This window comes from Ambystoma mexicanum, chromosome 8 (genome assembly GCF_040938575.1).
Source record: "Ambystoma mexicanum isolate Mex_15411 chromosome 8, UKY_AmexF1_1, whole genome shotgun sequence".
NCBI classification, from domain to species: Eukaryota; Metazoa; Chordata; class Amphibia; order Caudata; family Ambystomatidae; genus Ambystoma; species Ambystoma mexicanum.
Window position 1 is genome coordinate 1,105,647,426 of NC_090929.1, and position 12,455 is coordinate 1,105,659,880.

The 12,455-nt window shown below is 46.8% G+C and overlaps 1 protein-coding gene across 1 annotated transcript in view; it reads right to left on the reverse strand.

The window, feature by feature from the left end:
• PADI2 (peptidyl arginine deiminase 2) overlaps window positions 1–12,455 on the reverse strand; it is a 1,062,620-nt gene that overhangs the window by 897,658 nt on the left and 152,507 nt on the right. Inside the window, exon 3 of the mRNA XM_069611131.1 lies at window positions 6,078–6,150. Coding sequence (XP_069467232.1) covers window positions 6,078–6,150 — 73 coding nt within the window. The remainder of the gene's footprint in view (window positions 1–6,077; window positions 6,151–12,455) is intronic.

Below are 12,455 nucleotides of genomic sequence, written 5' to 3' on the forward strand. Positions count from 1 at the left end.
TTGCATCCACTGCAAGCCAATGAAGGGATTTCAGAGCTGGAGCGATACGATCCCAGGGCTTGAGGCCAAGGACAAGTCTTGCAGTTCTGTTCTGGATTAGTTGTAGAGGGCGGAGAGAAGAGGAAGGTAGATTTAGAAAGAGGCTGTTATAGAAATGCAACCTAGAGAGAGCCAGAGCTTGGGAGACAATGAGCTTCTGGGGGAAGGAAAGGAATGGCAGAGTATCTCTGAGGAGGTGCAGTAGGAAGTTTGACTTTTTAGAGATGTCAGAGATGTGGGCGGAGAAGGAAAGTGTGGAGTCAAAGGTGACCCCTAGGTTCTTAGCCTCACAGGTAGGGGTAGGAGGAGGGCCAAGGGAGGCCGACCAGAGAGTGAGGGGAAAGGATGGTGAAGGTGTACTGATGAGAAGGATCTCAGTCTGGTTGGCATTTAGACACATATCATTGGCTGCACACCAATTTTGAAAGGCAGATAGGCAATCAGAGATGAGAGAAGGAGAGGAGGTGACAGAGGGCAGCCGGAAAATGAGTTGAGTGTCATCTGCGTAGCACTGGGAATTTGAGCAGAAAATAGCAATGCAGTGGACTAGAGTTGCCAGGTATTGGTTGAAGAGTCAGGGCGAGATATTAGACCCCGGGGGTACACCACAGGTAGAGAGGGGTATAGATGATAGGAAGGACCCAAGTCGGACCTGGGAGGGTCAAACAGAGAGGAAAGAGGTCAGCCAGGCCAGAGCCTGATCAGTGATACCCAGGTTATCACTGAGACGGTTGAGCAGGGTGATGTGGTTGACCGTGTCAAAGGCAGAAGAGAGATCAAGTAGGATGAGGACAGAGGGAATGTTAGAGTCAAGGTTGGAAAGAAGATCTTCACAGATGTTCAGGAGAGCAGTTTCCGTGCTTCTGGCAGCTCTGAAGCCAGACTGGTGGTCATGTAGAGAGCCAACAGAATCAGAGTGAAGGTTACGCTGAGAGATAGCTAGCTTTTCCAGGAGTTTACCCAGAAAGGGAGTAATGGAAATTGGGCGATAGTTAGCCAGACAAGAAAGATCAGCTGTGGGTTTCTTGAAAAGAAGATGCACAAGGGAGTGCTTCAGAGGGGAGGGGAAGGATCCTGAGGCAAAGGAGTGGTTGCAGAAATCGGCAAGGGACCGAGCAAGGGTATCAATGTGGTCCTTGATGGTTTTAGAGGAACAGGGATGAATCTGTTTTGATTAGGCTTTCATAGATCGGGCTTGTCTAGCGACCTTATCAGGGGAGAAAAGAAGAAAGGATGAGAAAGAGGGTGGGAGGTGGCTGAAGAAGGGTCAGCAAGCGCAGATGGAAAAGGGAGAGGAGGGGGCAAGAAAGGAGAGGGTTGACAGGATGTCCTGGGTTTTTGAGATAAAGTGAGAGGCAAGGGCATTGCAAAGAACCTGGGAGGCAAGAGGAGGGGTAGAGACTGCTGTAGGATTGGCAAGCTCCTTGCAGATTTTAAAGAGTTCAGCTGAGTTGTTAGATGCCTCAGAGGTACAGGCTTGAATGTGGGCTCTCTTCTTGGTGAGGACAGAGAGTCGGTATTGCCTTTGGAGCAGGCAACAGGCAGGTTTGTCAGAGGATGAGCAAGAAGCCCTCTATTTCCTCTCAGCCACCCTACACTTGTGTTTAGGTGTAGCTAGGTCAGAGTCATACCAGGAATTGCCCTTGGCTTTGGACTTCAAACAGATCCTCATGACAGGAGCAAGAGCATCAAGAGTATCAGAAATAGAACAGTAGATCTGGGACAGGGCTGGTTCAGTGTGAAAGTCAGCCAGAGGTGGAGGGGGGAGAGAAGGTGGCAGCGAAAGCATCAACTGACCCACGCTTCGTGGGCCAGATGACCGAGAAGGTGGGTGGCAGTGTTGGGGTAGGCTTGGCTTGGGGGGAAGAGAGAGAGAGATTAGAGGAAAGGAGGCAGTGGTCACTCCAGGAGAGAGGAGTGGTGAGAGGCATAGAAAGGGGGAGGCCAGAGGAGATCAAGACAATAAGTGTGTGTCCTGCAGAGTGAGTTGGGCCAGAGGGAGGATAGAAAGGGAGAGGGAATCACAGAGGTCGGGAAAGAGCACAGATGATGAATAGGGAGAATCAAGATGGATATTTAAGTCACCAAGGAGGAGGAGTTGAGTGGTTGAGACCAGAAGGGAGAAGGAGAGGTCTGCCCACTCAGAGAGAAATAAGGTGATTTGACGATGGGGCCAGCAGAGAGTAGCAACAGTAAGATAGTGGCTAGTAGAGAGAGAGAGCCTGCAGACAAGGCATTCGAAAGAGGAGTAAATCTGATTGGGAATGATAGAGGTAGGAATCACCTCCAGGCTGGGTGGATCTGGGTGCGCAGAGGATTTTGTAGCCATCAGAGAGGAGAGTGTCAAAGCTTGTGACAGAGCTGGCCATGAACCCTGTCTCGGTAAGACCGAGGATATTGAGGTCAAATTCTTCCAGGAGGTGGCAGATGTCAGAGGAGTGTTTGACAGGAGAGCGAGAGTTGAGAGTGGCAAGATGAAGAAGGTTGCCAGCCTTAAAGACCTTCCAGGGAGGGGTACAAATCAGAGGTATGCCCTGTGGAGGTGTGGAGGGAGCCCAAGGTGGGGCAGAGGAGGAGGGAAGAGAGGGCAAGGTAGCCAGGGAAGGAGAGGAGGGGACAGCAGGAGATTAAAGGAAGTTGATGAGGCGAGGGAACCGCCTATCAAAGAGAAGGAGATTGGCCCGAGGGCCTTGGACCATGACAATGCCATTTAGGTAGACATTAATGACGAATCTGGAAGAGTCGAAGGAATCCATGAGGACTTCCCAGCGAGTGCCACCATTAATGGGAGAGGAGGAGACAGGACAGAGAACAGAGATCATATGAGGGATCCATAGATCTGGCAAAGGAACGACAAAGAGGATGTTGGTGAGGGTCTGTCTGGAGGAGGCGCTTGAATAGGTATCAGTGATGGGTTGGAGGCCAAGATATCCTTTTTAAACGTCTTCTTCCCAGACTTAGTGAGAAGGGAGGGATAGTTGATAGAGAAGCAGTTGGAGTAGATAGGAGAAACAGAAAGCGCCATGGGTGAGTGGAGAGAGGAGGAAGTGGGTGGAGTATGCAAGTACAGCAGTTTGGAACAGTCACTGGGCTAGCAGGTTAAATCAATGGCCAAGGTTCAATGCAGAACACAACCAAATTAGAATTTCAAAGTTTTATGCAAAATGCAACCAAATTAGAATTTCAAAGTTCTATGCAAAACACACCTAGATTTGAATTTCAAAGTTCAATGCAAAACACACCCACATTTGACTTTCAAAGTTCAATGCAGAACACAACCAAATTAGAATTTCAAAGTTCTATGCAAAACACAACCAGATTTAAATTTCAAAGTTCAATGCAAAACACGCCCAAATTTGACTTTCAAAGTTCTATGCAAAACAAACCCAAATTTGACTTTTAAAGTTCTATGCAGGACACAACCAAATTTGAATTTCAAAGTTCAATGTAAAACACACCCAAATTTGACTGTCAAAGGTCAATGCTAAGCACAGTAGGTATGGAAACACACTATGGGCCTCATTCCGACTCAGGCGTTAAGGGGTTTACGGCGCCGTAAACGGCGCCGACCCTTAACGCCTGATTATAAGGTTCCCTTTGCGGGATGGCTGTTTAACGCCTGCTTTTTGCAGGCGTTAAAAGCCATGCCGCAAAGGGACCTTGGCGATAATTACGGCACTGTAATTTACGGTGCCGTAATTATCGCCTTTCCCCATTCCCATTATGCCCTATGGGGCAAAAATGGGAATGGGGAAATGGCCATTGGTGAATGGGGAATTACCACCCCACTCACCTTGGAATGGGGCGGTAATTCCGCCATCCACCATGGCGGAATTGCAACCTTAGCGGCATGGACCATGGTGCTAATAGCACCATGGTCCTCCGCCAAGGTTGTAATGAGGCCCCATGTGTCAGAAGTTAGAGGCGAGTGCAGAAACAAGTACAATTGAAAAGATAGCAGGGAGAACTGTGAGAACAAGCAGAGAATGGAGTGAAGGACGCAAGAAGGGAAAAAGTACTATAACAAGGAGGGAAATTAACCCATAGTGAGTGAGGTAAGAGTCTTGGTAGTCCAGATTCCTAGCCGAGTGAGGTAGCGTCCTCAGGGAGGGTCGGGTTGCGGCAATAGTCTCATGTTGCGGTCTGGTAGCGGACAGGGAGCCGACAGGGGCCTTTGGAATGGGCCTTTGGTGAGGGGGCTGGCTAAAGCCTGCCGGTACCCTAATTGGCTTGAAGAGAAAGGCAGAAGCCAATCACTGCAGATGATGGAGGAATTCCCTTCTGAAACACTTCCTCATACAAACAAGGAAGGTAGGCAGCCATGATGGAAGCATAACAAAAAAACACCATGTGCAGGTGTAAATAATCATATGCATTCAATTTGGCTGTGCAAAAATGCAGCCAGCAGGAATGTCAAACACTCTGCCAAGTAGCGCGGTGTAATTGCGCACATTTACAGTGCTTTCAGCATCAAAATATGCTTTTTGGTAGATTTTCAATTTTCGTATTTAAATGCTATATTTATATAAACTTGGTGGTGCGGGTCCCAGACCCGGGCTTTTTGGGGGTTTTGTCTGGGGAGACCTGGTTTACTCACCTGCCAGGTTCTGCCACAAAGAAGATGGAAGTGAAGGTCTCCTCCGCAAGCTGCAGGTCCCTGACACTGTTTTCTCCTCTGTATTGTGTTATTGATATACCTGGCTCATTCTCCTGTCGGGTACTATCATGTGGTTAATTGCTTACGATATTCCCTTTGGAATTATATGGGTATCAGTCCCTGAGTTTAAGGTTTCTCTTTCCCCTTTTCGAAATCCCGACAGTCTATGTGCCTTCTGACACTCTGCCAGTTCTTCTCCATTGGTTACGTACATCTCCAATGTCTTGTTTGGCTTCTTGCGTTCTTGTGCTGCTTTTGTGGCCCCTGCAGTGACACCACAGCGCTTCCCTCTGGGCGGGTCGCATGTCTTGCCATGACCGCGAGGTCCGGTTATTGCTTTCACCCAGACCTCCACTCTTCCAGTTTTTTGATCTTCCCAGGCACGGCGGACCGGATAGACATGCCCCGGCTCCATTGTACTCATTCTGGTCAGCAGCAGCCTTCTTTCATCCACACTGAACGTCCTCCAGACTCACGGATCCTCTTCGGAGGGTCAGACAAAAAGGCAAGTTCTTCCTCTCTTTTTATGTTGAATGAGTGATAACAGCTAGAAGGCTCATTCAAGTTCTTAGGAGGGCTCTTCATTGTTCTGCCCTTCCTAGTTGTCGCAGCACCTGTCAAGGAGATCTTCATTAAGTCATCCCTACTTTTCCTCGTCTCAGTACTTGTCAAGGAGATCTTCATTAAGTTCTCCCTACTCTTCCTCATCTCAGTAACTGTAGGGTATTCAGTATCACATACAACATTGAAGTGCGTAGCATAGAAGTGAGGGATGGTAAGGTGGGCCTTATTGGCTGAGGGGAGGTAAGAGAAGTGGGTAGAGGGTGAGAGGTGTTGTACCACGTTGTCCTGAGATGTCCTCCCTGGTCCCCAGAAGAGGAGTCTCTCCCCATGAGTTCCTCCTGGTGAGTACCACCCCCCCAGGGGGACTATCGGGTAGCATCCTGTCCTCCCTGACCTCATGGGAGGGGCACACCCTCAGGGAGAAGTGGCGACATCTCGGGATTCATCACAAATCTTAAAATGTAAAGTCTATGAAGCTAATAGATCAGGTTTTCATTTTACCACATGGCGTTGACCAGGTATGTATTTGCAGGTAGAATCATGCAAGAGAGCAATTCTTGGCACACCCTGAATCTGACAAAACCTAAAGCAGGCAATCTTTGAATTATTATAACTCACAACTGACTTGTCCCATTAAGTCTGAGTGCTACGTACATCACATGGTGTTCAATAGTGTTTTTGCCATATACTGTCAATAGGTTATGATGTTCAGTGCTAAGGCCTCCAATTTCAGACAGAGTTTGATCAACAACTAGAGAATGGATTTGCATTACTTCTGATTTAGGCATTGGCTAGGTACAGTATGTCTTGTACTTACCAACACCAGTAAGATAGACTCCAGCTTTATCTACGGGGGTATCGGCACCTGGTCCATAATAAGCAATAGTGACCTGCATATGAAAAGAAAAACATTCATTCTGTGAATAAATCCTTATGCTCTGCTATGGCATTAAACAACAAATCAGCTACCAAATAGTGACCAGTTTCTACCGGCGGATACACAGATCTATTTATAATGTTACTAGTTAACCTGTGTGTGAACTACTCACTCCTGACATGGGACAAATTAAGTGCTCTATAGTGGAGAGACCAATATGCGGAAAAGATAGCTAATCTGGATTTATCTCACATTAAATTCTATAGGATCAAAATAATTAATCAAAGAGTGCGAATCTGCTGAGAGGAGTGAAAACCAAACACATTATTATACTGGGTTGTATGTCTCCCCTTGGTATTCATTTGGACAGTTGTTTTTGTGCGGTCCTTGATGATTGAATTAAGAGCTAAACGCATGGAGCAAGATCTCTAAGAGTATGGTGCCTGCTTTCCTTTGAAAAGTATGCATCTACATTTCATCTTATTGCATAATGAACCTGCAACTCCCCAAACCCAAACAGTCCTATGATGATAACATCAGACATGAGAGATATGCCAGTTTAGTGTATGTCTACTACCTAAAAGATTACGGCAAGACATGTGGCAGACACCTGCTAAAGATTCCTATCAATAATTAAAACTAAACGACTGGACAATCATTCTTCAGCGGTTTCTGGTGTACCATCAGTGCTTCAGATAAGACATTGAAGATGCAGTATTTTCCTCACCATTTTTTAGGTTAAAAGAAAAATTATGTTTTAGGATGTAAAAATGTAATTCCCACAAGCAATGGGAATATTTTTGAGGGAGTACCAAAACATTCTACCCCTAAAACAGACATCTTTTTTTTGTAATCCATACGTCTTTGCACCTAGTAATTCATGCATATTAAAATATGCACTTTTACCTAGAGTTCCCCCGCTTCCCTTCAGATTAGGTAGAGTAGGGTTCCTGTGTCACTGCTGTGCGTGTACAATTGATTCAGATGTATGCGTGGGTGGAGGCATGGAGCAGTGCTTCTTATTTTTTGTTGGGTGCATTTTTACACCCTATTATTTTTGTTTGAGTACTTTCCCGTTCTTAGGGAGTAAGGTACCTTGTATGTCACGTATGTTAAGAGCTCCAAGGATGTTGAGTCACAATTGTAATGTTTTTGTAAATGTATGCAAAACTATTTTGCAAATAATTATTTCAAACTATGTGTCCTATTTATGTTAGCAACGCACATTTCTTTCCTCTTGTTTGTGGTTTTCATTCATTTTTTCCTGCAACTCTTAACTTTTGCTTTTATTCTCTGTTTTGTGAACCACTTTTATATCTATGCCCCCATCCATACCTTGGCTGCTATGAAGGAAGTTATTAGAGAAGAAGTTCCTATCCCAAGAGATCTTGTGCAGGTTGATGCTTTGAAACTACTTAAACTACTGGTGGACTTGAGCACTGTAGACCATGAGGCAATTCTAACACCCCCCAGTAAATGTATGGGTTTTAGAGTCACAGTCATCAAGTAGGTTTGTCCATGGAGCACATTTCACTCACCAAGTCACACTGTTCACATACCTCTCTGACACCACATACAAAGCGGCACATGGAATGACTCTGCCACTGATACTCTTTGTTGTGTATATTAGCCCGCTGGACAGCTTTACCAGCAACCATCAACTAGACTATCACATGTATCTATATGAAACCCACATTCATCTCAAATTACAGGATAGCTCAGGGGGTTGTCAGCAAATTGATGATTGCCTGTTGCACATCCAGAATGCAAGGCAGCAGAACTTCTGTGTATGAAGACAGTGATGACAGCGATGACTGTGATCGTGTTACTTGGCTCAGCTGAACCAACATCTCTCCTGACATTAGCCCCCAACTACTCAAGGATAAGTATCCTCTACACTTTCAAATGATACAAATGCAGCACAATCCCTGTGTTGCCTGGCCCCAGCCCATGGCAATGGTGCATATTCCTTACCTTAGGCCAGGGAGGGACCCCACTGGCACCAACCCCCTCCACCCCCAGACCAGCTGGACACAAAGGTGGTTTACGCAACCTGTTAGAGGTTAGCCTACCACAGATGGACCGTGCCCAGAGTTCTTACCTTATTCTGTACACTGCAACACAGACAACAAAGTGGATTTTCTAAGGGATACCAAAGCGGACCCCCTTTTATTTTAAACAAACCACCACGATAACTATATAAATATTACTATCTCTAAAAACCTTATAACACTTCTATTCTTTGTTCCCTAGGCATCATTTCCCTCTGAGAGATTAACAAGTTACTTCTTACCTTGTAACGTTCTTTCGATGGGATGTTCCTCCGATGTATTCCTTATCTTGATAGATTACATTCCAGCTTGCTGGCCTCAGAATTTTTTTCAGTAGAGGGCGCTGCGCGTCAACTTCCCTCAAGCTGGTGTCCCTCGACAGCCACCGTTTCGGCGCCAACGTCATCATGCGTATAAATGGACTCGCGCAGCGACCGTTGCTCAGTTCTGTTTTGAAGCTTGAAAATTTAGCTGTGCATGAATTGGTTATTGACCTTGAAGGAGCGTAAGCTGCAACTACAAGGGAAGTTTTACTGCGGGGATGGACGGGAGGGGTGATAAGGAATACGTCGGAGGAACATCCCATCGAAAGAACGTTACAAGGTAAGAAGTAACTTGTTCTTCGAAGGGATTGTGTCCTCTGACATATTCCTTATCTTGATAGGTCCCATAGCAGTGGTGTACAAACCGAGGTGGGAGTAAAATTGGAATATTTCCCTTCAAGAATGTACAGAATGTAACACAGCTTTGCCAAATCTTGTCTCCTGGCTAGAGGAGGAATCCAGATTGTAGAATTTTGTAAAGGTATGTGCGGACGACCATGCGGCAGCTGCACATATGTCCCGAATCGGTACCCCTCTTTGTAGGGCCGAAGAGGCTGCGATACCCCTGTTTGAATTAGCCCTAAGATGTTGAGGGTGCTCTTTCCCTGCCAATTTGTAGCATTCTAGAATGGCCAATATAATCCATCTTGAAATGGTCTGTTTTGTGATTGGCAGTCCTAATTTGTGTCCTGCATAACCTATAAACAGCTGGTCTGTTTGCCTTATCATATCCTAGCAAGTCTGCTGATATAAAAGCCCAAGGCCCGCCTTGGATCCAGCCTATGTAGCCTCTCTTCCTCTTTCCCTGGATGGGGAGGAGGCTAGAATGAAGGTAAGGTTATCTTCAGAGTGATGTGGAATTCAGAGACCACCTTTGGGAGGAAATTAGGCTTCACTTGTAAGACCACCTTGTCTTTGTGAGAAATAGTATGAGGAGGTTTGCAAGATAGAGCTTGGAATTCGCTCACTCTTCTGGCAGATGTTAAAGCCACTAGTAGGACAGTTTTAAGGGTGAGAAATCTTAATGAACAAGAATGGAGTGGTTCAAAAGGAGTACCCATTAAGAAGTTTAAGACTAGATTTAAATCCCATAAAGGAACTTGGAAAGGCTTTGGGGGATAAACATTAGTTAATCCCTTCAGGAATTGAATCAGTAGGGGTAGTTTGAAATATGATGGCTCCTCCGCAGAGCGCTTGAAGGTTGACAACGCTGTGAGGTGGCCCTTGATCGAACCAACTTGGAGACCTGAATTCGCCAAATAGAGCAAAAAAGATAACACCATTGGTGTACCGCGTGAAAAGGTATCGATATTCTCTTCTCTACACCAGCTGCAAAATCTGTTCCAACGGCAGCGGTATAAAGTCTTTGTTGCTGGCCTCCTAGCCGAAAGCAACACCTCCATGATGTCATCTGGAAGGTCCCAGTCCTTGTATCTCAACCTTTCAGAAACCAAGCATGAAGGTTGAGCGTTCTGATGTCTGGATGGAGAACCTGACCTCCCTTCTGCGAGAGAAGGTCCTCTCTTTGCGGACGACGAATCGGAGGACAGATGGACATGTCCAGAAGGTCCGGGTACCACGTTCTCCTGGCCCAATCCGGGGCAATTAGGATCATGGATTTCTGGAATCTTCTCAACCTCCTGATCATTTGAGGAATGACAGGGAGTGGAGGAAACATGTACAGAAGTGGAAACTCCCAGTCCACTACGAACGTGCCCCCTAGATCTCCTCTCGGGGGAAATTCCCTTGAACAAAACTGATTGCACTTTCTGTTGATGCTGGTGGCGAACAGATCCACTTGAGGGGTTCCCCAAGGGGTGAAGATCTCCTGAAGGACTTCCTGAGCTAGCTCCCACTTGTGGGAGACTGTGCTCTGCCTGCTCAGAGCGTCTGCTGTCAAATTCTTCTCTCCGGCTAGGTGAACTGCCGAAAGAGAAATTCCTTCCTGAATTGTCCAAAACCAGAGCTGCATTGCCTCTCTGCACGCCTCCTCTTTTGTTGAGGTAGTGCATGGCCACTGTATTGTCCGTCATTATCAGGACATTCTTTCCCTGTACTGATGGCAGAAAAGTTTTCAGCGCTAGTCTGATTGCTCTCAGCTCCAATAGGTTGATGTGTAGTCTGGACTCCGATGGAGACCAACGACCGTTGATGGTCAAGTCGTTGGTATGGGCTCCCCATCCCGTCAGTGAGGCATCCGTGACTACTGTTATCTCCGGCCATGGTTGTCAAAACTGTTCTCCTTTCAAGATGTTCTCCCGACAGGCCCACCACTGAAAGTCTCGAGCTGTCTGGATTTGAAGGAGATCTAACATTCTCCCTGATAACTGCTACCATTGGGTTCTTAGAGCCCACTGGAGGGATCTCATTCTCAGGCGAGCCTCTGGCACTAGGAAGATGCAGGATGCCATGAGGCTGAGCAACCTCAAAAAGTCGAAGGCTGGTAGACGTTGGGCATTTTGAAACTTGGTGTCCATCTGTAGAATATCTTGAGCCCTCACCTCTGGTGGCGAGGCTTTTCCCAGGGAAGTATCCAGGATTGCTCCAATGAACTGGACTCTCTGTGACGGTATCATCTGTGACTCCTTTAAATTGAGGGAGAAGCCCAGTTTGTGAAGGAAGTGGCAGACATTATCTAGTTGGATCTGACCTTGTTCCGAAGATACTGCTCTGATCAACCAATCGTCCAGGTAAGGGTAGACGTGGATCCCTTCCCTCCTTAGACTTGCAGCCACTACCGACATTAGCTTGGTGAAGACCCTCGGGGCGGAGGTTAGCCCAAATGGCAGAACTCGAAATTGATAGTGAGAGTTGCCAATTGCGAACCTCAGGTATTTCCTGTGTTTGAGATGGATTGGCACATGGAAAGAAGCATCCTAAAGATCTAGAGATACCAACCAGTCCTGAAGCTGGAGGGCCTGAAGGATCTGAAAAAGAGTTACCATCTTGAACTTGTCTTTCCTGAGGAATTTGTTCAATTCTCGCAAGTCCAAGATGGGTCTCAGTCCTCCGTCCTTCTTCGGTACTAGAAAGTAGGGGAAATACCAACCCTTGTTCCTCTCCGCTACAGGTACCGGTTCTATGGCACCTTTCTCTAGCAGGTCTAGAATCTCCTGCAGAAGGAGCGGATCTGGAAACTTCAAAGAGTTGTTCCACGGTGGATGACTCTGATGGGTATGTAGGAAAGGCAGGCAGTAACCTTGGGCAACTGTCTCCAATGCCCAAGCATCTGGCTTAATAGCCTGCCATTCCACCAGTTGTTGAGTTAACCTGCCCCCTACTGGTGTCTTGTGGGGAGAGACCTCAGAGGGGTCTAGAGGCGGCTGACGCAGATGCCGAGGGTCAAGAGGCACCTGCTGGTGCGGCCTTTGTACCTTTAACCCGTCCACCACGGGTGAATCGTTTGGCCCCTTTGAGCTGGTTGTCCTCTGCCTTTTCCGAATGCGGAGTAAAAGCGAAAGGACCTACCCCTCCATGAGGTTCCTGAGGGGCGATTCGGGTCTGACGGATTGCAGCTCCAAGAGATTTCGCTGCTGCCTTAGATGTCTGTAACTTCTCCAGGCTGTCATCAGCCTTTTTACCAAACAAAGACGTGCCGTCAAAGGGCATATTCAAAAGTCTGGCCTGTACATCTGGAACAAAACCAGACTTTCGCAACCACGCATATCTGCGGATTGTAGTACTAGCTGCCATGGCCCTGCTGATACTGTCAGCAGAGTCAATGCCAGTTTGAAGGGACTCGCACATTGCATCTTTCCCATCTTTAATGATGTTTAAAAATGCTTCCCTTTCCTCTCCTTCCGGGAGACAGTCAGCCGCAGATGAAGCACACTCCCAAAGTGTATGGCTGAATCTTGCAAGCGTGCAAGTGGATTTAATAGATTTAAGCGCCATGCTACATGCCGAAAATACTTCTTTTGACATAGCGTCAAACCTTTTATCAT